Source organism: Amphiprion ocellaris, chromosome 12 (genome assembly GCF_022539595.1).
Source record: "Amphiprion ocellaris isolate individual 3 ecotype Okinawa chromosome 12, ASM2253959v1, whole genome shotgun sequence".
Classification (NCBI taxonomy): Eukaryota; Metazoa; Chordata; class Actinopteri; family Pomacentridae; genus Amphiprion; species Amphiprion ocellaris.
Window position 1 is genome coordinate 390,360 of NC_072777.1, and position 27,318 is coordinate 417,677.

At 40.8% G+C, this 27,318-nt stretch overlaps 3 protein-coding genes and 3 non-coding genes across 7 annotated transcripts; all 6 read right to left on the reverse strand.

The window, feature by feature from the left end:
* Nucleotides 1-2,273: 2,273 nt before the first annotated feature.
* On the reverse strand, nt 2,274-9,667 carry rps12 (ribosomal protein S12). Its single transcript, XM_023298455.3, has 6 exons — nt 9,572-9,667; nt 9,402-9,448; nt 6,770-6,886; nt 6,467-6,569; nt 4,110-4,211; nt 2,274-2,361 (listed from the first exon to the last, which is right to left on the reverse strand). Exons 2-6 carry the CDS (start codon nt 9,413-9,415, stop codon nt 2,299-2,301), a joined length of 399 nt encoding a protein of 132 aa, XP_023154223.1. The 5' UTR covers nt 9,416-9,448; nt 9,572-9,667; the 3' UTR covers nt 2,274-2,298.
* LOC111588224 (small nucleolar RNA SNORD100) lies at nt 6,334-6,416 on the reverse strand. The gene has a single exon (XR_002748164.1). It is a non-coding gene; the product is annotated as a small nucleolar RNA SNORD100 (small nucleolar RNA).
* Nucleotides 6,632-6,714, reverse strand: LOC111588225 (small nucleolar RNA SNORD100). Its single transcript, XR_002748165.2, has one exon. It is a non-coding gene; the product is annotated as a small nucleolar RNA SNORD100 (small nucleolar RNA).
* On the reverse strand, nt 6,974-7,049 carry LOC111588223 (small nucleolar RNA SNORD101). The gene has a single exon (XR_002748163.1). It is a non-coding gene; the product is annotated as a small nucleolar RNA SNORD101 (small nucleolar RNA).
* Nucleotides 9,668-13,276: 3,609 nt separating the features above from the next.
* On the reverse strand, nt 13,277-17,218 carry zgc:153284 (uncharacterized protein LOC751696 homolog). The gene is made up of 3 exons (XM_023298460.3): nt 16,625-17,218; nt 16,387-16,554; nt 13,277-13,493 (listed from the first exon to the last, which is right to left on the reverse strand). Exons 1-3 carry the CDS (start codon nt 16,667-16,669, stop codon nt 13,431-13,433), a joined length of 276 nt encoding a protein of 91 aa, XP_023154228.1. The 5' UTR covers nt 16,670-17,218; the 3' UTR covers nt 13,277-13,430.
* Nucleotides 17,219-17,366: 148 nt separating this feature from the next.
* On the reverse strand, nt 17,367-25,793 carry gopc (golgi-associated PDZ and coiled-coil motif containing). 2 transcript variants are annotated; one of them, XM_023298458.3, is made up of 9 exons: nt 25,350-25,793; nt 24,213-24,377; nt 23,032-23,055; nt 22,728-22,903; nt 22,007-22,172; nt 21,699-21,794; nt 21,191-21,355; nt 20,958-21,123; nt 17,367-19,036 (listed from the first exon to the last, which is right to left on the reverse strand). In XM_023298458.3, the coding sequence occupies exons 1-9, from the start codon at nt 25,608-25,610 to the stop codon at nt 18,921-18,923; spliced, it is 1,335 nt and encodes a 444-aa protein (XP_023154226.1). In that variant the 5' UTR covers nt 25,611-25,793; the 3' UTR covers nt 17,367-18,920. The 2 variants fall into 2 exon arrangements, with proteins under 2 accessions (XP_023154226.1, XP_023154227.1); XM_023298459.3 differs by lacking the exon at nt 23,032-23,055.
* Between the last annotated feature and the right edge of the window lie 1,525 nt (nt 25,794-27,318).

Consider the following 27,318-nt stretch of genomic DNA (forward strand, 5'->3'; position numbering starts at 1 on the left):
CAGTCAATAACAAATATTTCAGAATGTTCAGCAGCAGGTCCTGTGATTCCAGGAGAAAACGATCTGATGCCGATGTCTGGAATCAGTTCTCCTCCAGCAGCTGGTCAGTGTTTGGACTGAAGCTCTGAGCTGTGGAGCTTCTCCAGACAGCATGAAGGTGTTCCTCAGATGACTCCTGTGTGATGATTGGTTCATTTTCATTGCAGAGAAAAGCTGCTCACACATGTATGTTCTTCCAAACACGCAGCAGGTTTGAGCAGCATGGAGGTGGAGTTGGGGAATGAAAGGTGGGAGATGTTCAGCGTCCAGGGAGTTATACTTTACCTTCAGAGTGGAACCCAACTCTGCACTGGAGCTCCAGCAGCTCCATCTGAACATCCACAGCTACCTTTTCCACCTCAACCACAAACGCATCGATGAAAAGATCAAACTTAACCCTTGTGTCGTTCTGTTTGTCAAATTAACACGTTTTAAAGTTTCAAAATGTGGAAAAACATGTATTTTCACAGTAAAACTTCTGATGTCCACGTTTTCAACATTTTTGGGAAATCTTTGAACATTTTTTGGTGGAAAAAAAGAAGTGTTAAAAATGTTTCTTAAGAACATTCACATAAAAATCAACCAAAATCCATCAAATTTCACTGTATTTTGGTTGATTTTTATGTGAATGTTCTAAAGAAAATATTAGAAGTTTTATTGATATAAATGGAATCACTTCAGACATTTTTAGGATTTTTTTGGGAAGATTTTTACAAATTTTTTCAAAATATTTACAAGAATTTTCTTGCCAAATTTGGGAGATTTTTTAAAAGTAGAACTTTTAAGGAATTGTTGGAATTTTCTTCCTGAAGGTTTTGCAAATTTTCAGAAATTTGTGGAATTTTTTAGCTGAATTTTTGGATTTTTTTCAGACAAGGAAACAATATTTTTTGGTGAAGTAAATGAAGACAGCAGGAGGGTTAAGTGAGTAAATCTCCGTTCAGTGAAATGTGTGCTCAGAAACAGTGTGAGCTGGTGAGATGTAGACGGCATCATGTAGTGGTCGTCTTCAGAAGACCTGTCTGGGATCAGCCCTGAGCTGGAGGTTGAACCCACAGAGAAACATCAGAGTTCCCTCAGCTGAGGAATATCTGCTACGTCGCTGCTTTCATCCACAGCACGGCAACAAACCATCAAGTCTTTTCCTTTTTCCATCAGCTGATTCTGTAGACCATCAGCGAGCTCACATCTGGTTGTGTTCAGGCGTCCATTTGAAGATGTTTGCTCTGTGTCTGGACACACTTTAATCCTGCAGTCCTTCTGAAAACAGCTGATTTAGTGATTTCTTTTACCAGAATAAAACTAGCTTTAATGGCAGCCTCACTTTCAGACGTTGCTTCTTGAACATCTTCTGCTGTGACTCCAGAGTTCTTCAGAGCTTCTTCTGCCTCCTGAAACTTCAGCTGTTTGGTTTTATGACGTCGTCTCAGGTTCTACTTAGTGAAGCTCATAGAGGCTCAGCTGAAGCTTCCACACTTCATTCAGAACACAGATCATTACTGGAGGCTTTAATGACACCCAGCCCTCCAGCAGGACATCTAGTGGTCAGTAACAGGAAGTGCAAACGAGACGTGTTGATTGGTTCATGGACAGTTCAGGATGTTTGGCCACAATCCTGTTCAGCTCCACTAGAGGACTGTATGGGTTCTAGAGGACAGGAGGAGCTGCTCTTCTTCTGGTTTATTGGCAGGTGGCATCACCTACTATGTTGGGGTGGACCAGAGGAAACCCTCCAGCTGTTGCAATGCACTCTGGGATTTGTAGTATAGTATCAACATGAACACCTGCAGGCTAATTCTGTCAGATATGAAGATTTAAATCACAGACCAGATACAGAGACCTGGATTTTCACCTGTCTGATATATAATTCCATGTCTAGAAAATGATTTATAAACAGCAGTACAAAAGACAGTTGCTAAAGAATAGAGCAAAAAGCATTATATTCCTTTTTCTAACAGAGCTGCTGTTTAGAACTTTTTTTATTGTGGATTATGTTCTGGATCAGAAAGTTAAGAATGTGGATCAGAGTTCCTCATACGTCTAAATTCTGACTGCAGCTTCTTTAATGTGTAGATTTTCTGTCCTCATTATTAAAACTGTTTAAGTGATGATTAATGGCTGCTAATTTACTTCATTTTCTGTCTTATTTTTGTGTCTAATTTGCCTTCATTTGCAAGGTTTTATCTGACTATTCACTAATTCTGTATAAAGAAGAAGCAGAGGAGACTATCAGCTTCATTTCCATGTTTTATTAACACCTCATTTCTTGGCTTTGAAGTATTCCTCGATCACATCCTTGGCTTGGGACTCCTTACCGTAGTCCTGCAGGAGGGAAAAAACACAGAAACGGATTTCAATCAGTCCAGAAACAATCAAATAAACAGAAACGTCAGAAAAGACTAAATCAGTGAAGGATGATCTCCTGCTCATGTTTGATAACTGATAACCTGATTTTAATATTTAATCCCAGATCTGCTCTGAGATCTTCAAAGCTTTTATCTCCCATTGCTGCAGGAAGAATTCAACTTAGAATTAATTTATTAGAATCATCCAGACAGCTGGAAGCTTTCAGATGACGGCTGAAGTTCATTATTACAGAATAAAATAATAATAAAATAATCCTTGCTCTCTGCTCTGCTGTGTTTAGAAATTATTATCTAGACGTGGACATTTGATCCTAAAGACTCCAGCTGTTCTCTACCTGCTTTAAGCCGATTCTCATTTATGTTTCTGGGATAATGTAGTCTTAATTTGACAAGTTGATCTGGTCTAATTTGGTCCAAATGTTATAAAAAGTAAATGTGTCCCTTTGGTGTTTTTTTATAATAAAAATCAAAAACTGAACAAATCTTTAACTGTTTAAACATTCTGCAGCTTCTTTGGTAGAATCTGGAGGCTAAATACAGATTTAACAGACAGACAGTAAAGCTGCAGACAATCAATTTATTGTCAAACCTTTAGGAAAAAAATCCAAAGACTAACAGTTTTTAGTCTAAATCCTGCAACTGCAGCTGGTAAATGTGATTATTTTTCTGGTTTCTTGGTGCAGTTCTGCTTTGGTTCCTTCAGTGTCTTCAGATCTGCAGCTGATGGTCATTTTCTGGATAAATTTATCAGCTGTTTGGTTCTAAAATGTCAGAAAATGTTCAAAATGTGGATCAGAGTTTCCTCCAATGTCTGGTTTAGTCCAAAGATCTTTAGTTTACTGTCAGAGGAAAGAAACTAGAAAATATTCACATTTAAGGAGCTGGAACCACAGAGTTCAGACTGATTAAATTTAAAAATGGGTGACAACTGATGGACTTATTGATCATTTCAGGACGGAATAAGACGACCAGCGTTCCTCTACTGCTGGATCAGGAGACAGAAAGCAGCTCTTTGGTTAAATTATCAGCCGTTATTCTGGATAAAACCAAACATGAGCTGCTTTTCTGTTTCCCGCATCATTTAATGGACAGAAAACTGAAGAATCTCCTTCAGCTCAGCACAAATGTTTTGGTAGTTTAATAGAACGGAATATTTAGGTTTAAGAAGCTTCAAATTCTAAAATAACTGATTAGTCTGATCTATTTACTGCTCTGACAGAAATATGTCTCATTTTCCTTCATTTTATGTCTAATTTTCCTCCTTTTTGCCTTATTTTTCTTAATTTTGTGTCTTATTTTACTTCACTTTCTAATTTTTGCTTCATTTTCTTAATTTTTGTGTCTTAACTTACTTCATTTTACAAAAGCAGAATATTTATATTTAAGAAGCTTCAATCACAATAAAATAACCCACAGATTAATCATCAGCTCTGATTCAACAGAAATGATCCAAACTGTGGTTTTATGATTAAACTCCAGAGGAAACGTTCCTACGGATCAGTTTAAAGGATTCCTCATCATGTTTCCTGCGTGTAGCATGTAGCGTGTAGCCGTTGTCAGGGACTCCAGACATCACTAGTCGATGCCGGAGCTCGTACTCTGGCAGTGATCTAGCCAGGAGATAAACCAGCTGCAGAACACACAGATCAGCAGCTGCACTTGACTGGCAGAGTCTGAACATCTGGAACATCTGGATCTCCTCACCTTGACCACCACACAGCTGCAGCCCACCACCTTACGGGGTTTTCCCTCACGGTCGATCTTACACAGACCAACCCACTCTCCGAGCTTCTTGTTGTCGTCGACCTGCAGCAGAAAAAGACTTTCAACTCCAGAAACAAAAAAACCCCCCAAAACTTTTAGCTCCAGAAACAAAAAAACCCAAAACGTTTAGCTCCAGAAACAAAAAAAACTAAACTTTTAGCTCCAGAAACAAAAAAAACCCAAACTTTTAGCTCCAGAAACAAAAAACAAACAAAACTTTTGGCTCCAGAAACAAAGCAGCAAAATCTGGAAGTTGTTCCTGAGTCTGTTTGTTCTCAGATGTTGTGGTGCTTTTCAGGACTCCGTCCTAGAGGACCTCCTAGATGTTTAAAAGTGTTTACAGAACTTAAGTCTTTAATAGAGTCTTTCATAAATGGTAGAACCTCTGCAGCTTTGATCTAATTATAAACAGGAAACATCAAGCTCTCCACCCAGACTGAGACCAAAACAAGAACTTTCACCAGAGTTCTCTCTTTCAGATGTTCGAATGGACAAAACTAAGACATGAAGGATTTCTCTTTTTAGCAGGTTCTCCATCCTCCGATAGAGGAACCGATACAAGGATTAGAACTATGAAAAGCACCTGTAGGTCAGTCTGTAGGTCAGTCTGAACGTTCTGTAGGTCAGTCTAACGTTCTGTAGGTCAGTCTGAACGTTCTGTAGGTCAATCTAACGTTCTGTAGGTCAGTTTTAATGTTCTGTAGGTCAGTCTAACTTTCTGTAGGTCAGTCTAACATTCTGTAGGTCAATCTAACGCTCTGTAGGTCAGTCTGTAGGTCAGTCTAACGTTCTGTAGGTCAGTCTGTAGGTCAGTCTAACGTTCTGTAGGTCAGTCTAACGTTCTGTAGGTCAGTCTAACGTTCTGTAGGTCAGTCTGAACGTTCTGTAGGTCAATCTAACGTTCTGTAGGTCAGTTTTAATGTTCTGTAGGTCAGTCTAACTTTCTGTAGGTCAGTCTAACATTGTGTAGGTCAATCTAACGTTCTGTAGGTCAGTCTGTAGGTCAGTCTAACGTTCTGTAGGTCAGTCTGTAGGTCAGTCTAACGTTCTGTAGGTCAGTCTAACGTTCTGTAGGTCAGTCTAACGTTCTGTAGGTCAGTCTGTAGGTCAGTCTAACGTTCTGTAGGTCAGTCTAACGTTCTGTAGGTCAGTTTTAATGTTCTGTAGGTCAGTCTAACGTTCTGTAGGTCAGTTTTAATGTTCTGTAGGTTAGTCTAACTTTCTGTAGGTCAGTTTTAACGTTCTGCAGGTCAGTTTTAACGTTCTGTAGGACAGTCTAACATTCTGTAGGTCAGTCTAACATTCTGTAGGTCATCTGTAGGTCAGTCTAATGTTCTGTAGGTCAGTCTGTAGGTCAGTCTAATGTTCTGTATGTCAGTCTAACGTTCTCTAGGTCAGTCTGTAGGTCAGTCTAATGTTCTGTAGATCAGTCTGTAGGTCAGTTTAACGTTCTGTAGGTCAGTCTGTAGGTCAGTCTAATGTTCCGTAGGTCAGTCTGTAGGTCAGTCTAATGTTCTGTAGGTCAGTCTAACATTCTGTAGGTCAGTCTGTAGGTCAGTTTAACGTTCTGTAGGTCAGTCTAATGTTCTGTAGGTCAGTCTGTAGGTCCGTCTGTAGGTCAGTCTAACGTTCTGTAGGTCAGTTTAACATTCTGTAGGTCAGTTTTAACGTTCTGTAGGTCAGTTTTAACGTTCTGTAGGACAGTTTTAACGTTCTGTAGGACAGTTTTAACGTCCTGTAGGTCAGTTTAACTTTCTGTAGGTCAGTCTAACTTTCTGTAGGTTAGTCTGTAGGTCAGTCTAACATTCTGTAGGTCAGTCTAACGTTCTGTAGGTCAGTCTAACTTTTTGTAGGTCAGTCTAATGTTCTGTAGGTGAGTCTAACTTTTTGTAGGTCAGTCTAACGTTCTGTAGGTCAGTCTAACGTTCTGTGGGTCAGTCTAACGTTCTGTAGGTCAGTCTAACGTTCTGTAGGTCAGTCTAACGTTCTGTGGGTCAGTCTAACGTTCTGTAGGTCAGTTTAATGTTCTGTAGGTCAGTTTTAAAGTTCTGTAGGACAGTTTTAATGTTCTGTAGGTCAGTCTAACGTTCTGTAGGTCAGTTTTAATATTCTGTAGGTCAGTTTAACGTTCTGTAGATGGTTCTGGACGTTCTGCTGTGCTGACTGTACCTCAGACAGATATTGGGTAACAGTGGCGATCTCCTCACAGTGTTCAGTAGAGGGAGCCAGATTGTCATCAGCGATACAGCAGCAGCAGAACATCAAACCCGGTTCCTGCGGTTCCTCAGAGTTCTCACCTTGATGAGGTTGATCTGGTGCTCGGCACAGAGGGCCTCCACCAGCTTCACGTACATGGGCTCGTCACAGTTGGCGGCGAGGACGCAGAGGTGGGCCTGACGCCTGCAGGAGAACACGGTTAGAACATGGTACCGACACAAACAGGAGGAACCCCAGACTGACGGAACATCTCAGACATATTGGGTAACGATTGGCAGGTTTCTACACAGACTTCAGTAGAGGGAGCCAATGTATCATCACTGATGCACTAGAACACCTGAAGGAACACCTGCAGGAACACCTGATGGAACAGCGGGACTCACTTGTCCAGGGCCTTGGCCGCCTCACGGATCCCTCTGGCCAGGCCGTCGTGGATCAGGGCGGTCTTCAGAACCTCAGGGAGAGCGGTGTTGACATCCATCACACCTCCGGCAGCAATGCTAAGGAACACAGAACAGAGGTTCAGCAGAGAACCAACAGGTCCACACAGAGAACCAACAGGTCCAGGAGGTCCAGCTGAGCTTCCAGCGTGTCAGAGGGAGGCTCTCACTCATTGGAGAGTGAAGGGGTATCCGACAAAAGAAAGGAGATCATCATTCACGCTGTGAACCGCTCACTGAGACATAAACTGTTCTGGTAAACCAGGATGGAGTCACTGGAACAGACTAGAACCCGTCAAACTGTGTCCTCAATGCTCAAACATTCTCGAAAATTACACTCAACATCTCCAGAATCCCAGAAAATGCTTCAGACACTAAAAATCTAAAATGACTCAACGTTTATCAGAACGGCTTTAATCCAGCAGCAGCACTTCAGGAGGAACTTTAAATCTTCTAGCATCTCATTTAGAACGTCTGAAAACAAACAGGAGGAACTTTAAATGTTCTAGCGTCTCATTTAGAACGTCTGAAAACAAACAGGAGGAACTTTTAATCTTCTAGTTCCTCATTTAGAACATCTGAAAACAAACAGGAGGAACTTTAAATCTTCTAGCTCCTCGTTTAGAACGTCTGAAAACAAACAGGAGGAACTTTAAATCTTCTAGCATCTCATTTAGAACGTCTGAAAACAAACAGGAGGAACTTTAAATCTTCTAGCTCCTCGTTTAGAACGTCTGAAAACAAACAGGAGGAACTTTAAATCTTCTAGCGTCTCATTTAGAACGTCTGAAAACAAACAGGAGGAACTTTAAATTTTCTAGCGTCTCATTTAGAACGTCTGAAAACAAACAGGAGGAACTTTTAATCTTCTAGTTCCTCATTTAGAACATCTGAAAACAAACAGGAGGAACTTTAAATCTTCTAGCGTCTCATTTAGAACGTCTGAAAACAAACAGGAGGAACTTTAAATCTTCTAGCATCTCATTTAGAACGTCTGAAAACAAACAGGAGGAACTTTAAATCTTCTAGCTCCTCGTTTAGAACGTCTGAAAACAAACAGGAGGAACTTTAAATCTTCTAGCGTCTCATTTAGAACGTCTGAAAACAAACAGGAGGAACTTTAAATTTTCTAGCGTCTCATTTAGAACGTCTGAAAACAAACAGGAGGAACTTTAAATCTTCTAGCTCCTCGTTTAGAACGTCTGAAAACAAACAGGAGGAACTTTAAATCTTCTAGCGTCTCATTTAGAACGTCTGAAAACAAACAGGAGGAACTTTAAATCTTCTAGCTCCTCGTTTAGAACGTCTGAAAACAAACAGGAGGAACTTTAAATCTTCTAGCGTCTCATTTAGAACGTCTGAAAACAAACAGGAGGAACTTTAAATCTTCTAGCGTCTCATTTAGAACGTCTGAAAACAAACAGGAGGAACTTTAAATCTTCTAGCGTCTCATTTAGAACGTCTGAAAACAAACAGGAGGAACTTTAAATCTTCTAGCGTCTCATTTAGAACATCTGAAAACAAACAGGAGGAACTTTAAATCTTCTAGCTTCTCGTTTAGAACGTCTGAAAACAAACAGGAGGAACTTTAAATCTTCTAGCGTCTCATTTAGAACGTCTGAAAACAAACAGGAGGAAAAGACGACGACTAATTCAGCTGCTCTCAGAAAACTCTCAGAACAACAGAAACGCGTTGAGTTTCTGAGCTAGAAAACATCCAAACGACGAACCATTTATCACAGACTGAAGATTCACTGGAAGAGTTTCATCTGATTTAAATTATCCCTAACTAAAGCTTAACTTTAGAGTTTTATTCTGTAAATCATTAACATTAAACACACGGTTCACAATAACTTTAAAATAAACGCTCAGTTTGCTTTAACTGAAGAAACTTAACAGTTTAGATTTACTGATCAGCCAGTTACAGTAATTTATAGATTAGAAGCACAAATATTCATTCAGGGAGTCCACACAGAAGGAAAATTAGACAGTAAATGAAAAAAATAAAACAAAATTAGGAAAAAATAAGACAAAATGAGGAGAAAGACAGAAAATTAGGGGGGGAAAATCTGACATTTATTTGTCTAATATTTATTCATTTTTTTGTGCCTTATTTTCTTTCAGATTCAACTGAATAAAGTTAAGTCAGATAAACTCTTGAACCCATAATTTATTTTAATCCACTGTGAGGCTGGATGATGTTCAGCAGCTAAAAGGTGATTTCTACCTTTATCTGGTGTCACATTAGCTGGAATATTTCTGCCGTTACTGACAGAAGACTCACACACAAACCACTGATTGTTCTTGACTTTGTGGATTTAAAAACTTCACAGTTTGACTTTAAATTCAGCAGAAAATTCGCATTTAGCCGCTGAAGCTAAGTGTAAACCAGCTGCTGTTTAAGTTTCTGGAGGCCGTTAATGAACCAGAACCCCCAGCTGGACGCTAAACCTCCACCGGTGTCTGCTCTACGGGCCGGTTCGGGTTCTCTAAGAGTCCGGCTCTGGTTCTTTATGTGTCCGGTTCGGGTTACCGGTTCTGTTCTACCGGCGGCTAACGGTAGCATCATGCTCACCCTTCCTCGGCCATTGTTGATTCGCGATGGATGCGGGACACAAAGTTCTGAAATACAGACCAGAAATGACAGAGCAGTGATTATCGATCACACACAGATCACTCTGATCACTTTATCAATAAGGATGTTTGATTAATCCTCAGATTGAGTCTCAGATTGGAGAAACGCACCCTGTCAGCCTCTCAGGCAGCGGGGAAAGAGGACGTCATCAGGCCGAGACACCGCTTTAATACCGACAGGCCCCCGCCGAGGTGTCCGCCAGCTGCCTGTTGTAGTTTTTAGCCGTGGGTTTATTCGCACTTCTGGATGATTAATAATCATTAATATGAAGGTGAAATTAATTTTTTAAAGTAATAAAATGCTTGAAGCTCACAAAAAATAAGGTCACAAAAAATACAAACATTTGAAACCTTTTAACATAGTTCAGATTTCTAATAAAAAATAATCTGTAGTGAAGCTCCAGACTGTGATTTGTAAAAAGGACTTGACTCTTTAAAAATCAATAAAGGCAAATTAATTTCTTATTTTAAATATTAAGGATTAAAAACCCTAGAAAATAATGTAATACACAACTTTACCTTTGGATAATAAATATTAGAGCGGAGACTACAGGATTAATAATTATGGAGAGTATAGTTTTACATGAAAACCCAACAAATCCAAGAATCAGCTGGATCCAGTGTGAGCAAATTTGGGTTTTTTGTTTCTTATTTATTGTTTCCTTCCTTTTTTCTGTCTTAACTTTTTTCCTATCTCATTTTGTCTTTTCTTCTTTTTCATTTAGTTTTAGTTTATTTTCTTTTGTTCTCAGATGTGCTCACATGTTTCTAGCCTGTTTTCACTGTTTATCCATTTTCAACACTGAATTATGGTCAATTTAATTTGACTTTTTTTGACAAGAATTTATATTAAAAAGACTTTCGTGTCAACAAGTGAAAACAGATTTCTGTAACATCAAGTAATTAAAAGTATAAAATGTGGAATAATAAATCAGAATGTTCTTTATTGATCCCAGAGTAAAAGTTGTTTCTGTTCCAGTTGCTCCCATTTAGAGTCTCAGACATTTAGAAAAAATACGAGATAAACACGTGTAGAAAAGTAGAATCATGACATGTAAAGATGTAGGAGGAAAATACAAATGTGTGAATAGTGTAATAATCCCCAACAGAGACCTCAGTCGGGTCATAAATGCTGTAAAGAAAATTAATCCTGTTAACTGGAGGATGAATGACCCTCAGTGGTGATAAACCTGAACCTCTGTTTTTATTATTCCAGCTGACATCTGATAGGTTCTACTGTTGATGAGGTTTCTGTTCCTCAGAGCTTTCAGTTGGAATGAAGAAAAAAATAACAAACATTATAAATTAAAAACTTTCAATAGTTCAACGAAACCAGATTCTCTGCAGCGTTTTAATCATTTAGTAGTTTATGAGAAATTATTCTTTGATTTCTTTAAAAATATATTCACATTTTTCAGTATAAAAGGTGATAATTAATTTAAACATTCAGGTCAGATTAACCCTCCTGTTGTCCTCATTTACGGCCACCAAAAAATATTGTTTCCTTGTCTGAAAAAAAATCCAAAAATTCAGCAAAAAAATTCCCCAAATTTGTGAAAAGAAGAAAATTCCAATAATTCCTTAAAAGTTTACCTTAAAAGTTTTATTTTTAAAAAATCCCCCAAATTTGTCAAGAAAATTCTTGTAAATATTTTTTAAAAATGAGTAAAAAATCTTCCAAAAAAATCCTAAAAATATCTAAAGTGATTCCATATATAGTTGTGTCCAAAATAATAGCAGTCCCACATCACTAGCGAGATAAATCACTGTTTTTGTTAGAATTTCAACTTCTACACTGCAAGTAATGTCTCTAGAAGGTTTAGTAAAGGTATAGAAAACCAACAGACCCAACAGGCATGACGTGCATCTGCTGATTCTGTGAAACTGCAACAGCTGAAACTGGAACTAATCAGGGTCATGTTCAAAAAAATAGCAGTGCTGAGTTCAATTAGTGAGGTCATTGATGATGTGAAAAAAATAGGTGTTAAACAGGTGGCCCTTATTTAAGGATCAAGGCAACTAATGCTGCATATGCTGGCTGTGCATTTATCCTTGAAAAACAGAGTAAAATGGGTTGTTCAAGACACTGTTCAGAAGAAGAGCATTCTTATTCTTATTAATTTCTTAATCAATAAAAGAGGGGAAAACCTACAAAGAAGTGCAGAAAATGATAGGCTGTTCAGCTAAGATGATATGAAATGCTTTAAAATGGCAGCCAAAACCAGAAAGGCCGAAACAACCAGAAACCAGAAACAACTATTCAAATGGATCGGAGAATAACCAAAATGGCAAAGGCTCAGCCAATGATCAGCTCCAGGAGGATCAAAGAAGATCTCAGGTTGCCTGTGAGTACTGTAACAATCAGACGACGTCTATGTGAAGCCAAGCTACCAGCAAGAAGCCCCCGCAAAGTCCCATTGTTCAAAAAAAGACGTGCTGAAGCGGCTACAATTTGCCAAAGAACACACTGACTGGCGTAAAAAGAAATGGCGTAATATTTTGTGGACTGATGAGAGTCCAAAGTGGACCCACTGTCTGTGGGTCTAAGGACCACAGAAAGTTTGTCAGACGTCCTGCAAACACTGAATTCAAGCCACAGTACACGGTGAAGACAGTGAAGCATCACGATATGGGGATGTTTCTATGGTGTTGGTCCTATTTATCACATACCAGGGATCATGGATCAGTTTGAGTACATCACAATACTGGAAGAAGTCATGTTGCACTATGCTGAAGAGGAAATGCCCCTGAAATGGGTGTTTCAACAAGACAATGACCCCAAACACACCAGCAAGTGAGCAAAATCATGGTTCCAGACAAACAGAATTCAAGTAATGGAGTGGCCAGCACAATCCCCGGACCTTAATCCCACAGAAAACCTGTTGGCTGACATAAAAAATGCTGTTCGTGAGGCAAAACCAAGAAATGCAGAGGAATTGTGGAACGTAGTACAATTGTCCTGGGCTGCAATACCTGCTGACCGGTGCCAGAAGTTGGTCGACTCTATGCACCACAGATGTGAAGCAATTATCAGAAACCGTGGTTATGCAACTAAATATTAGTTTATGATTCTCAGGAAAGTTGAATCTTCAAGCGTTTCTTAGTTTATACAGTACATTTTTGAGTTTGTAAAGAAAGATGTGAACACTGCTATTTGAACATATTTCTTGACTTTCTGTAAAATGTTATCAAATTCAATTACTTTTTCCAATTTTCTTGCTTTGAAATAGACTGTGCAGTGTCCCCAATGCATTTGTGTTCATTAAAATACAATTTATTTAAAGAATTTTGAGGTTTACTCACCTTTTTAAACACACTGCTATTATTATGAACATATCTGTATATATCAGTAAAACTTCTAATATTTTCTTTAAGAACATTCAAATAAAAATCAACCAAAATCCAGCGAATTTCACTAGATTTTGGTTGATTTTTATGTGAATGTTAAGAAACATTTTTAACATTTTTTTCCACCAAAAAATGTTCAAAAATTTTCCAAAAATGTTGAAAATGTGGACATCAGAAGTTTCACTGTAGATATATATTTTTTTCCACATTTTCAAACTTTAAACTGGGTTAATTTGACCCACAGGACGACACCAAGGTTAAAATAAAGAGTTTTAAAATGCGTCCAGAGATGTTTAGTTTCATTCATTTTTTTTTTTTATGTTCAGCTGAACTTTAAAATCTATTTTACACAGAACAAGAACAAAATAAACTTAAAATCTGGATCTATTCTTAAAGATCAGAAACACGCAAAGAGTCAGTCACTCATTAAAGATAATAAATCATTTCATAAATATAAAGAGACCAAACTGTGTGAAAGGATTTTTATTTCTCAGGAAACAGAATTTACTGCAGAACATTTAGAAGGTGTCAGATCTGCTCAAACATGAATAAACATCTCCTGACAGGCATGAATTTGTTCTGTTCCAGGTTTGATTGTTGCTGCTCCCTGTCGTAAGCTGCTTCACTGTTTGAGGAATTCTTCTAATCTTTCTTCCTCTATCGCGTTTTCAAAAGCAGCAAAGTCCTGGAAGAAGAAAGAAGGAGAATCAGAGGTTTGGGGTGAAGACAGAGACAGATATTTAACATGAACTCAGAACTAGACACAACGTTTAACTTCCATTTAATCAGATTTCAAACTGAATCTTCCTGAGCATCAAACATTTCATTTCCTGCATTCAGACAAACTTTATTAAACCACTGAGTTCATTTCCTGCATCAGTTTATGGATGAAAGAGTTTGAACTGAAAACAGGAAATTCAGAAACGAGCAAATAGAGTTTTTTATGGTTTCCAAAGAACACAAGAAGAAACTCTGAGGAAAGGTTGAAAAGCATCAGTGAGGAAGATACAAGAACATTTAAAGTTCCTGAAGATCTCCTGGAGTCCAGTTAAATCCATCAAGAAATGGAAGGAAGATGGAACATGAATAAATCTGACTAGAGCAGGACGTCCTCAAGACCTGAGAGACTAGAGAGGGAGGCCACCAAGACTCCTATGACTCCTCTGAAGGAGAAAGAGACTAGAGAGGGAGGCCACCAAGACTCCTATGACTCCTCTGAAGGAGAAAGAGACTAGAGAGGGAGGCCACCAAGACTCCTATGACTCCTCTGAAGGAGAAAGAGACTAGGGAGGGAGGCCACCAAGACTCCTATGACTCCTCCCCTGCATCAATGAGGTCACTAACCTGTTTAATCCCACTGGCAACATTTGTAGCCGCTAGCATAATCCATAGCCATAGTGTTGTGCTACGTGTCAAAGGTTTTGGCAGTTTATCCTATTCATCTTTTGTTTTTTTCTACACAGCTTAAAACCATAAGAGGTTTTGAATCTTCTAGACTTAAAAGAGCCCCAAACTGATAAGCGTTACATCACAGTCATTCCTACAATATAAAACGATGCAGTTAAAGTTGACTGATAGTGACCCTCAGATAGAGAGTACCAGTACTGAGGTGAAACAGGCCATTGGCCTGCTAGACTCCTGAATGCTGAAGCGGAGGTGACCAATCTGGAAGATGGTGAAGATGTTCACCTGATAAGTCCAGACCAACACAATAACTACCCTTTTAAAATAAGCAACATAGGAACAGGGTTTTTAAAATATCACGATGAGCAGCCACATCCAATAAAGCAGATTTTGTGACCTATGGAGGAACTGCAGCAGGCTGCATGAAACAAACTAAAGCAGACCCTGTTGATTTGTTCCTGCTGATGTGTCCTCTAACTCTAAGGGTGCTCACAAGATGATGCCATACACAAAACAGCTATCAGCTGCATGAAAGCATTATGGGAAGCATGGCTGCAAGGGGTTCATCAGGGCCAAACCAGTCCGATTTGGATACAGGTTGTGGAGGCTTGCTTCATGATTCACATGGAACTCTGTTGTGGAGTGCACACACATCTTCCTGAAACTGGCTTATTACAGGGCCACGGTGTAGTCTTTGGTGTGGCTGAACAAGCAGACGTTCCTCCAGGATGCATGATAACCTTGTCATCTCACTTAACCTCACTGATGAAATGACCAAAGTTAATCAGTGCAGGTAAGCTTTGACTTACCTGCACTGATGAATAATGTTGTACCCTCATCTTCTGGCCATGATGTTAGTGGTCAGTAAACAGTCAATCTGAGATACTGCCACAATGTGAATTTATTTTATTTTACTAAACCATGGTCAGTTCTTATTTTGTAGCATCAAACACTCTTAGCTCTACACTTATTTAACTGTTTTATGAGACTGTGAAATGCAGTAATTGTAATGTCAGTTTTAGTTCTCTTCAGCATGTGTTGCCATGGTATCTTTATGCATCTTATAAAGTTGTGAACACAATTCTAATCATGCCTAGTTAGAATATATTACACTTATTAGTGTTATTCTTTTTTTTATGTGTAAATAGGTCAAACTGAAGAATTTGTGTAAATTTAGACTATGTGGTTTCCTACCAGCAACAACTGTTGCAGAGTATAAAACCTACGTTTTCACTAACAAAACCAACATGAAATGAAAAAATGTAAACATATTCTGTGTGAGGGAGGTCTGAGGAGTGAAATACATACACTTATTTTACAGGGGAAAATTTGGGATTAAACAGGTTAAATAGATTTAAAGCAGCTTTAATGGAACCAGATCAATGTTTCTGTTAGAGGCTGACTGAGGATCTACCTGGAGGCTGCTCCGGTGATCACCTGAGCTACAGATAAAGGTGTTCTGCAGGTAAAGGTGACCAGCAGGTAAAGGTGTTCTGCAGGTAAAGGTGTTCTGCAGGTAAAGGTGTTCTGCAGGTAAAGGTGTGCAGCAGGTAAAGGTGTTCTGCAGGTAAAGGTGTTCTGCAGGTAAAGGTGTGAAGCAGGTAAAGGTGTGCTGCAGGTAAAGGTGTGCAGCAGGTAAAGGTGTAAAGCAGGTAAAGGTGTTCTGCAGGTAAAGGTGTGCTGCAGGTAAAGGTGTGCAGCAGGTAAAGGTGTGCAGCGGGTAAAGGTGTGCTGCAGGTAAAGGTGTGCAGCAGGTAAAGGTGTGAAGCAGGTAAAGGTGTGCTGCAGGTAAAGGTGTGCAGCAGGTAAAGGTGTGAAGCAGGTAAAGGTGTTCTGCAGGTAAAGGTGTGCTGCAGGTAAAGGTGTGCAGCAGGTAAAGGTGTGAAGCAGGTAAAGGTGTGAAGCAGGTAAAGGTGTTCTGCAGGTAAAGGTGTGAAGCAGGTAAAGGTGTTCTGCAGGTAAAGGTGTGCAGCAGGTACAGGTGTGCAGCAGGTAAAGGTGTTCTGCAGGTAAAGGTGTGAAGCAGGTAAAGGTGTTCTGCAGGTAGAGGTGTTCTGCAGGTAAAGGTGTGCAGCAGATAAAGGTGTGTCTGGTCGTCTGCTGTGTAAACTACCGGGTCATATAACGACTGTAAACGTTGTTTTATGGCTGTGTGAACGTTTCCTGGAACTCACTCCACAGTAGACGTCTCCGTGGGCCAGCTGAGGAGGAAGAGCTGTCGGGTTCCCACAGATTCTCCTCATGGTCTCCCTGTCTTCAGACGACTGGGCGATGTCCACCATGATGAAGGGGATCTTCAGGGACTCCAGGACAGCCTTGATCTTATCCTGGCTCTTTTTAATCTGAGAAGATCAGATCAGAGTTAATAAATCCACAGAATAGATCCACCTGGAGAACACCTGGAGAATGTACCTGCACAGAGGAGCTCACGCTGGTGTAGAACAGAGTCAGAGACATGGTAGCAGTTAGCTTAGCGACACGACCGACCAAACTGAGACGTTCAGGAATGTTCTGCTGCAACCAGGTGAGCAGGTTTAGACACAACTCACCTGCAGGACACGCCCCCTCACCTGAACACCTTCCAGTCCTGACCTGTCAGAGTATTGGGAAACCTTTCATACACAGAAAACAGACACACAGAGACACACACAGTAACACACAGAAAACACACACACAGACACACACTGAGACACACACAGTAACACACAGAAAACACACACACACAGAGACATACACACACAGACACACACACAGAGACACACTCACAGAGACACACACAGTAACACAGAAAACACACACAGAGAGACACACACAGAGAGACACAGAGACAAACACACACACAGACAAACACACACACAGAGACACACACACACACACAGACAAACACACACAGACACGCACAGAGACACACAGTAACACAGAAAACACACACAGAGAGACACACACAGAGAGACACAGAGACAAACACACACACAGACAAACACACACACAGAGACACACACACACACACAGACAAACACACACAGACACGCACAGAGACACACACAGTAGTGGTACTTTTACTCTGCTGTTGTGGTACTTTTACTCTGCTGTTGTGGTACTTTTACTGCAGCAACAGACATTAAAAAAAGACTTCATATTTTTTACGAATCAACCAAATTGGAACAAAACTTTATTTAAAGGCTTAAAAAAAAAAAAAAATCTGGACTTGAACACATCACCTGTAAAGATCAGAGAAGAAGGAAACCGTAACAGAGAAACAGAACCTGACATTAGAGTTCTATCAGCTCCAACACGAGGTTCTACTTCCTTTGGGTCAGAACCCTATTAGCAGCAGATTATCGTACAATCCTAAACCAGAACCTCCTCAGAACATCTGGTTCTTCATCTCCAGTAACTTTATTAACGATCAGAATTTGTACCTTCATGCTGGGAATATTTCCAGGGTTCCAGGTCCTTGAAATCCATCGAGAAGAACGTCCTCTGGAGAAAGTTCTAGAGTAGACCTACTCTCGAACTTTCTCCAGTTGTCGGAGGGTCTATTCTAGAACTTTGTCCGGGGGACGTTCTCCTCTATGGACTTCAAGGACCTGGAACCCTGGAAATATTCCCAGTCTGAAGGTAGAACTTCTACTAAATATACTAAATAAAGAACCAGCTGGTTCTGGGGGACCTTGGTTCTGCTTTGAGGGTTCTATGTAGAACCTCTGGATGTTCTGAGAGTCACGGCTGGTTTCCGCCTTCATCACTTTTATTCCACTGTAAAGTGTCCTGACAAAACGAGTGTCGTTCCAGCAGAACGTGTCACAAGAACAAGAAGAACAGAACAGAGCAACACAGACGGTTAATAAATGGTTTGTATTCGGTGACGTTCTAACGGTATAGTGTTCCCCCCCGGATTATCCACACATTAGTGATATGCCGACATGTTAGAGCACTTAGAAAGTCAAGCCTAGCAGCAGTTCAGAGAGTGATGGAGGAGAAAGTCCTGGAGAACCTGCTAGAAGGTTCCTTCATGCTGTCTTTGTGCTTCTACACTTAAATAAGGACGGCCGCTCGTTCCTCCTGATCCTAAACATCTGTGGGACCTGAACTCACCGGAGAACCGAGCTTTGGAGACGAGCAACGAGCTAAAATTCAACACGAGGCTGCAGAAGATAAGGTTCCTATGACTAGATGTTCAGGGTTTGATGGGTCGCTGTGCAGAAGAAGCTGTTGAAGGTGTTTGAGGATCTTCAGCATGAACGTCCTGTTTCCTTTGCTCTGATATTAACCTGCTCAGGTTCCTTCACTGAACATCTGAAGGAGCCTGAATGTTGTCGAGTTTATTCTCTGAAACCATCACTAAAAGTTCTTCTCCTCACTGGGCAGACGTTTAGCTCTTTAGAAGGTTAGATGTTCTACTAAAAGTGATTCCATGGAGACCCCATCAGTCCTCCCTGATCTGCTCGGACTGTGAGCAGCTCAGGGAGGAATCTTCCAGATATTTTACAGAAGAACAGAGACAGAAGCTGGAGAAGCAAACAAACATGAAGCTCCTGCAGCTTTCTGTCTTCACCACAAACATCCTCAAACATCTCCTGGTTCCTCCTACCTGGACCCAGCTCTAAACCCTGAACCCCGACCCAGAGGACGAAGGAGAACTCTGCTGGTTCTCCCTCGTCCTACAGATTGTCATTGGAGTCTCAGTTCCAGTTCTGCAGAGGTTCTAGGAGGAACAGTTGGTCTCCGGAGGTTTGGATGGAGTTTCCTCTGAAGGCGTCTCGCTGCAGATTCCAGCGTCGCCGTTCTCCGGTCCGTTACTGAGGGTCATCTTCTCCAGAGCTGAGGAGAAACATGGATCAACTTCAGGAACCACAGCAGGAACCAACATTTAACTAGAAAAGCACAGCGCAGTCCTCCTCCAAGGCTGCTCAGTTGACGTATCATTTCCGATGGATAAAATCTTTAATAAAAAATGACCTTGCTCTGAGCACAAGCATGCGTTATGCATGTGCATGTTATGTATGAATACCCAACTGTGTGTAAATTACGCTTATAAAAGTCTGTTGATCAGTTCATCACTTTTGGCAAACCTTTGTTTTGCTACTGTTAAAATAACAGTTCCCTTCAGGCTTTTATTTTGAAGACGTATTTTTCATGTTGTGGGCTTTTATTTTGTCACCATTCCAGCAGCACAGGAAGTGTTTATCTAAGAAGCGGTTTCTTGACACGACGAAGACGCTGCCGAAAAGTCAGAAAATTCAAATGAAGATGAAATAAAACGGTTCCAGCTGCTGCTGTCTAGCAAAGGATGTGTCTAAACTTAGAAGCAGCTGCAATGGAGACAAGCTCTTACTGTGAAGGAATGAGTGAAGGACAGGAAGGTGAATTTGTGTTCAAAATAAGGCTGACGGCTGAACTTAACGTGTCTGGCTGGGGTTTGCTACATACGTGACCTAAATATGTAGCAGGAACTGATGGGACTCAGAAACAGCCCACAGTTTAATCATTAGTTCCTTGTATGATTTCCAACTGATAAATCAGTCAGTCTGTAGTAGGATGCAATCATGTGATGGTCAGCAGGTAACTGACACAGTGTTCACATCATGGTTACAGTGACGCCTGCTGTATCTCCCAATGGGAAATCTTTAACAAAGCTGTAGATCCAGACTATTAGCCGCATCTCTGCCAAAATCTAATCACTTGGTCCTTGTATCATTTCTGACCTTCTCTGAACATTTCATCCAAATCTGTTGCTCCGTTTTTCACTAATGTTTCACACAGACAGACAGACAGATTCACAGACAAACGTACGCCGATCGTCACATAACTCCGCCGTTTCTTGGCGGAGTAATAATCAGAGGAGCCAGTGAGGAACCTCAGAGTAAAGCTTCATGAGCCAACAGCAGAGCTTCCAACGTCTCTATGGAGTTTTTACTTCAGAAACACTAAAAACGGCTTTTTGTTTCTGGTGGATTTATGTCATCATTTAGTCAGTCGACTGAGTTCAGGAAGAAAATAAAAAATAAAATATATAAATAATAAAAATAAAATAAAACCTTATAAAATCAAATAATAACTTCATTAAATACATTTTTAAAAAATCCAATAAAATAAAAAAAAACACTAAAACCATAGAATAAAATTGTATTGAAAAAAATTAATACAAATTACTAAACTATAAAAATTAGGAAATAAATACAAATAAAATCACATAAAATCAAATAGTAAATTAAATTAATTTTAAAAAATCTTGTAATATCAAAATAAAAACTAAAATTTAAAACAAACAAAATCATAAAATAAAATTGCATTGCAAAAATAAATACAAATTCCTAAAATCTAAACATTAGGAATTAAATAAAAATAAAACCATATAAAATTTAAAAAATTTAATTCATCAAAAAAATCTTGTAAAATCAAAACAAAAAATAAAATTTAAAAAAATCCAATAAAATCACTGAATGAAATTGTACTGAAAAAAATAATTTAACAAAACAAAAAATAAAATGAGAATAAAATTTTAAAAAATGAAATAAAATAAGAATTAATTGGGAGGCAGCTCACTCCCCCTATAATCAGCAGCTGAACTAAATGTTCTCTGACTGTTTGTCTTCAAGAAAACTTCTACATCTGAACCTGCATCTTCTCCTCATCTCTGGAATTATAGATTATAGATTTATTATGATTAAACACCACACTTTCTTACACATGAACAGCAGCAGTAGATTGGTTCTCCTGAACAGAACCCTGGAGAACTTACTCTGCAGTGACGCTGAGCTGTTGCTAGGGGGCGCCGTGCTGCCATCCTCCAGCTCGTCCAGGTACAGTCGGTAGCGATGGCCGCTGTCGTCTTCGTACTCCACGTTCTCGTCGTCGCTGTCCACCTCCGGGGCTACGTACACCACCTCGAACTCGATCTGTCCTCGCTGCAGAGAGAACCCGGTGAGCTGCAGCAGAACCCAGGAACCTTCAGCTGGAACAGGTGAGTCTTACCTGCTGGGACAGAATGGTCACCGCCTCCTTGTGTTTGGCGTCTCGCAGGTTGATGCTGTTGACGGCGAGGACGGCGTCTCCAACGTGAAGACCTCCACAGCGGTCTGCTGGCTGGCTGGGATGGATCTCTGAGATCAGGATGGGAACACCGTGTTCCTTCCCGCCCTGAGGACAAGAACCACACTGAGCACGTGCAGAAGACCTTCAGCGTCCAGAGGAGGTCCAAACATCACACCTTAACTTAATGTTCTGGATCTGAAATGAAAACTGGTTCTTCAGCTGCATGGATCATTTTACACACTCATTAAAATAATAAAATAAGAAGGAAAATAAAAATAAAAACAAGGTGAGACTAATCCATGTCTGTTCTCTTCCATTATCTGCTCCATGTCACTGATCCCCATGGAGCAGATAATGAAGAACGAACCTTCAGCTCAACATGAACATCAGAGCTTCAGTTTTTATCCACTCTTGACGACTAAAAGGCTAAATCAGGGTCAGATCTTACTGTGATGGAGATCCCCAGACCCTCGTGGTCCTCTTTGACCAGAACCACCTTCCTGATGGGACCGACTCCCTGGGTTTTCTTCAGCATGTCCGGGTCCTGCAGGCACGACAAAGACTCAACGGTAAAGACTCAGATTTGACGGTAAAGACTCAGATTGAAACGGTAAAGACTCATATTGAAACGGTAAAGACTCAGATTGAAATGGTAAAGACTCAGATTGAAACGGTAAAGACTCAGATTGAAATGGTAAAGACTCAGATTTGACGGTTAGGACTGAAACAGGTTCTCTGCGGTGGTTTCAGGCTCACGTGTCCAACAGGAGAAGGTAGTGGTTTCTTGGGGTCGCTGCGCCCTCTGCAGGCTCGGATCACCGTCTTGTGGCGGTGGAGGTGGATCTCCGCCTCCAGCTGGTTCCACAGTTTGTCGTGAGCCGGTCCTTTCATGTCCCGACCCAGTAACTGGATCTGCTGCACCCTGAACACAGAACATCCTGCCGTCAGAACCAACCTTTGTGGTGGAACTGTGACCTGGTTTTTACCGAGTTTAATCCAATGAACCAAACAGAAGAACCAGAGTCCTAGAAGAACTTTAGGAGAATAAAGTTCTTACAAAAATCACTCAGGAACTTTTGAGTCTGACGTTGCTTTTATTCCAGTTTAATTCACTGGTTCATTCAGACCTCCAGTTCTTCAAAGTGCCAAGAACCTCTTTATTTAGGAGATGGTTCTTCACCTAGTACATGTGGTTCTTTAGAGGTTCTTCATGTTTACTACAGATCTTTGGTGGAACAACCCTCCTCTCTGACCTGAACTGATTCGTGTTGTTTTCTGATAAACCTTCTTCATTAAAATACGTTCAGCTTCAGTCCAGCAGAGAACATCTCAGAGTTTATCTGCTGGATGGAACCATCTCAGAGTTTATCTGCTGGATGGAACCATCTCAGAGTCACATCATGAGATCATCCAACCATCAGCTGTACCTTCTGACCATCTTCTCATCAGCTGACCCTGAGCAGCTCTGAGGTCTTACCTGCCAGCCAGTTCCTTGTCCAGATATTTAGCAGCCAGTCTGGCTCCGTACACCTCCGCCTGCAGTACCGCCATGTGCCTGCGGAGGGCTTCGTTCTCCTTCTTGAAGAGCCGGACCTCGGCCTCCAGCCGGGCCTCGGCCAGCTTCTCCTTCTTGCTGGCCTCCAGCTCCTGCTCCTGGAACAGAACGTCCCATCAGCACATCTGTACACAGCTGGACGCTAACGCTAACCTGAAGCTACAGCAGCTGTTAGGAGAAACCTGCAGCGTTTTATTAAAGAGATTTCAGCAGAACAGAAACTCACCTTCTGGTCCAGAGTCGCTGCAGGCTTCAGGGGAAGAAGCAGAAGAAGAAAAGAAGTTTGAGATTAGAGGAGCAAACTGAGCGATAAAAATAGAAAACCTGCAGAAATACAGACGAAGGACTTCATCTGAGCAGCAGAAATGATGGAGAGCAGAAGGAGCAGCTTCAGGTTTAAACCATCTAAGAGCTGAACCAGAAGAAGTTCCAGCTTCTTCAGTCTGAGGATTCAGGAAACACGTTCGAGTAAAACCAGCCAGAGGCTCAACTGCTGTTAAAACACCTGAATCACAGCTCCTCAGGCTAACACTACTAGCAGGCTAACAATACTAGCTAACACTACTAGCTAACACTACTTACAGGCTAACACTACTAGCAGGCTAAAAATACTAGCTAACACTACTAGCAGGCTAACATTACAAGCTAACACCACTAGCAGGCTCACACTACTAGCAGGCTAATGATACTTGCAGGCTAACACTACTAGCAGGCTAATAATAGTAGCTAACACTACTAGCTAACACTACTTGCAGGCTAACACTACTAACAGGCTAACACTACTAGCTAACACTACTAGCAGGCTACCACTACTAGCAGGCTAACATTATTAGCTAACACTATTAGCAGGCTAATACTCCTGGCAGGCTAACACTACTAGCATGCTAATAATACTAGCTAACACTACTAGCTAACACTACTAGCAGGCTAACACTATTAGCTAACACTACTAGCAGGCTAATACTCCTGGCAGGCTAACACTACTAGCATGCTAACACTGACAGGTAACACAGTGAAGTTTCTGTTGAGGCACAATGAGTACATCCACATGTTTGACATACATGTGCTGCAACACGCCTACACAGAGCATGGAGAACATCCCACAGAGGCAGATTAAAGCTCCACATACAGAGTTCATGGAGGAGATAATAATATAATAACATGATTATAAATAATAATAATATAATGATAAATAGCATTAGCTGCTTCAGGCTAACGTAGCTCCTAATGAGAAGTAAGTGATGCTAACATGCTAGCAGCTACATCATCACTGTTCAGTTTACTGGTTGGTCGCTCCCTGAGCTGAACACGCCACATGATGCTGTTAAACTCAGGTGTGTCCAGGTAAAAACACCCACAGCTGACCTCTGGAGCTCCACCAGCTAAATTCTAATGAAGGGTTCCTACCAGGCGATCTTTGATAGTGTCTGAGTCGCCCTCCTGGCACTGCTTGGCGTGGAGCTGCAGCTGCAGAGCGTGGAGCTGCAGCAGCAGATCATGGACCTCACGTTCTACCACAGAACGTTCAGCTTTGGCGTCCGTCAGCTCAGAGCGAAGGTCCACCAGCTGAGCCTGGAGAGCCCAAGAAGAAGAGAAACCATCAGTACGGTTCTACATGATGACCTTCAGAGGGCGCCCCACCATCTGGAGAACATCACATAAACATCAGAGAACCCTGACCTGAAGAACCCCACAGTAATCAGATTACTTCTAGATGAACAGCAGGGTACTTCCAGAAACAAGCAACCAGTCCAACTGATGAACATGGTTCTAAATGAGCTGAGAACAGCAGAACGTTCTCAGTCCTGGACTTATGGACTGGGTCTATCTATGTCTGCATCACGGCTCCACATGGAGAAGAACTGAACAGAGGAAGAGAAACATCTGACTGAGAGACTCGACAAAGATGGAAAAGATCCAGGAAGATCAGTGAGCAACTAAAAACCAGTGAAGCACAGAGTCAGCAGGAATCAGGAGGTCTAGAAGGAGTCATAGTAATACTAATCAGGAGGTCTAGAAGGAGTCATAGTACCACTAATCAGGAGGTCTAGAAGGAGTCATAGTACCACTAATCAGGAGGTCTAGAAGAAGTCATAGTACCACTAATCAGGAGGTCTAGAAGGAGTCATAGTACCACTAATCAGGAGGTCTAGAAGGAGTCATAGTAATACTAATCAGGAGGTCTAGAAGGAGTCATAGTATCACTAATCAGGAGGTCTAGAAGGAGTCATAGTAATACTAATCAGGAGGTCTAGAAGGAGTCATAGTACCACTAATCAGGAGGTCTAGAAGAAGTCATAGTACCACTAATCAGGAGGTCTAGAAGGAGTCATAGTACCACTAATCAGGAGGTCTAGAAGGAGTCAGAGTACCACTAATCAGAGCTCCTAAAATGACTCCACAGTGAACTACTTTCTCCATCCAGCTGTAAAAACAGACGGCAGCTAAAACACCGTCTGGGTTCTAATAACTAACTAGTACCCAGCCTAACCAATATAAATCAGTCTAACCAGTATAAATCAGTCTAACCAGTCTAACCAATACCTCCAGTTTGTGGTTGAGCTGGAACACCGTCTGGGTTTTGTGGCAGAGCTGAGCGAAGCAGGAGCTGAGGCTGGTCATCTTCTGGCGGCCTTCATAGGTGATGTCCACCTGGTCCGGGTCGATCTCTCCCAGCAGCAGGTCCACGTCCACGAACGCCTTGTCGAACTCCTTCTCCAGAACCTCCAGCCAGCGGAACATAGACATACCGGGGCCGAGGCCCGCGTTCGGGCCCGACGGGGAGCATCCAGCCGAGGCGGACATGGACGGTTCTAACGGCTCTCTGACAGCGTTCTGTTCGGAACCACGCGGTTAGAACCACGTTAGAACGGGACGGATGGACCGACAGCCGGGTTAAAGGCGGCTAACTGGGTTTACTGGTTCCAGTTTAAAGATCCTCCGACCAGGAAGTCCACTTCCGACTGACGACACATCCGCAGAGCGACTGGTGACGTCTGACGGAGCGACGATGTTCTCTGAGCATCAACTAGTACTGTCTGACAACTTTATTAACACCACGGCGACATGACAGTGACAACAGAATGTACAAAATGAGCTATAAAGCGATATATAATGAAGAAAATGAACTGTAAAAAAATACTGAAGAAACTAAGATATGAAACAATAAATAATGAAGAAAATAAGCTATAAAACGATATATAATGAAGAAAATAAGATATAAAACGAAAAATAATGAAGAAAATAAGCTTTAAAACGATATATAACGAAGAAAATAAGATATAAAACAAAAAATAATGAAGAAAATTAGCTATAAAACTATGTATAATGACAAAAAATAAGCTATAAAGCGATAAATAGTGAAGAAAACAAGCTATAAAACAATACCACAGCATCAATTAAGCTGTTTGACAATATATAAAGCATAAATTAAACACACCGCCCCTCTGCTGGACACTCTGAGGAACTTCAGGCGTTTTAACGTGATGAAGGAGAAGATCAGCTGTTATTAGATCAGCTGTTTATTAGATCAGCTGTTATCAGATCAGCTGTTTATTAGATCAGCTGTTATCAGATCAGCTGTTTATTAGGCCAGCTGTTATCAAATCAGCTGTTTATTAGATCAGCTGTTATCAGATCAGCTGTTTATTAGATCAGCTGTTATCAGATCAGCTGTTATCGGATCAGCTGTTATCGGATCAGCTGTTTATTAGATCAGCTGTTATCAGATCAGCTGTTATCAGATCAGCTGTTATCAAATCAGCTGTTTATTAGATCAGCTGTTATCAGATCAGCTGTTTATTAGATCAGCTGTTATCAGATCAGCTGTTATCAGATCAGCTGTTATCAGATCAGCTGTTTATTAGATCAGCTGTTATCAGATCAGCTGTTATTAGATCAGCTGTTTATTAGATCAGCTGTTATCAAATCAGCTGTTTATTAGATCAGCTGTTGATCATCAGGTGTTGAACAGCTGATATGAAGTGATTTATTCTTTGTTCTGTGTCCAGTAGATCAGAGCAGATTTTATAACCATAATATTTATATTTACAGTGAAATAAATGAATTTTGAAACAAAACTTTAGAACAAACATCTGTGCTGCAAAAACAAACTAAACTCTCATGTTGTTGTTTAGATGTTAATCCATCTGTTAGCATCTGTTAGCTTGTGTTAGCAACTGTCAGCTTCTGTTAGCTTGTGTTTGCAACTGTTAGCTCCTGTTAGCATCTGTTAGCTTGTGTTAGCTTGTGTTAGCTCCTATTAGCATCTGTCAGCTTCTGTTAGCTTGTGTTTGCAACTGTTAGCTCCTGTTAGCATCTGTCAGCTTGTGTTAGCTTGTGTTAGCTTGTGTTAGCATCTGTCAGCTTGTGTTAGCATCTGTCAGCTTCTGTTAGCATCTGTAAGCTTCTGTTAGCTTCTGTTAGCATCTGTCAGCTTCTGTTAGCATCTGTTAGCTTCTGTTAGCTTCTGTTACATCTGTTAGCTTCTGTTAGCATCTGTTAGCTTCTGTTA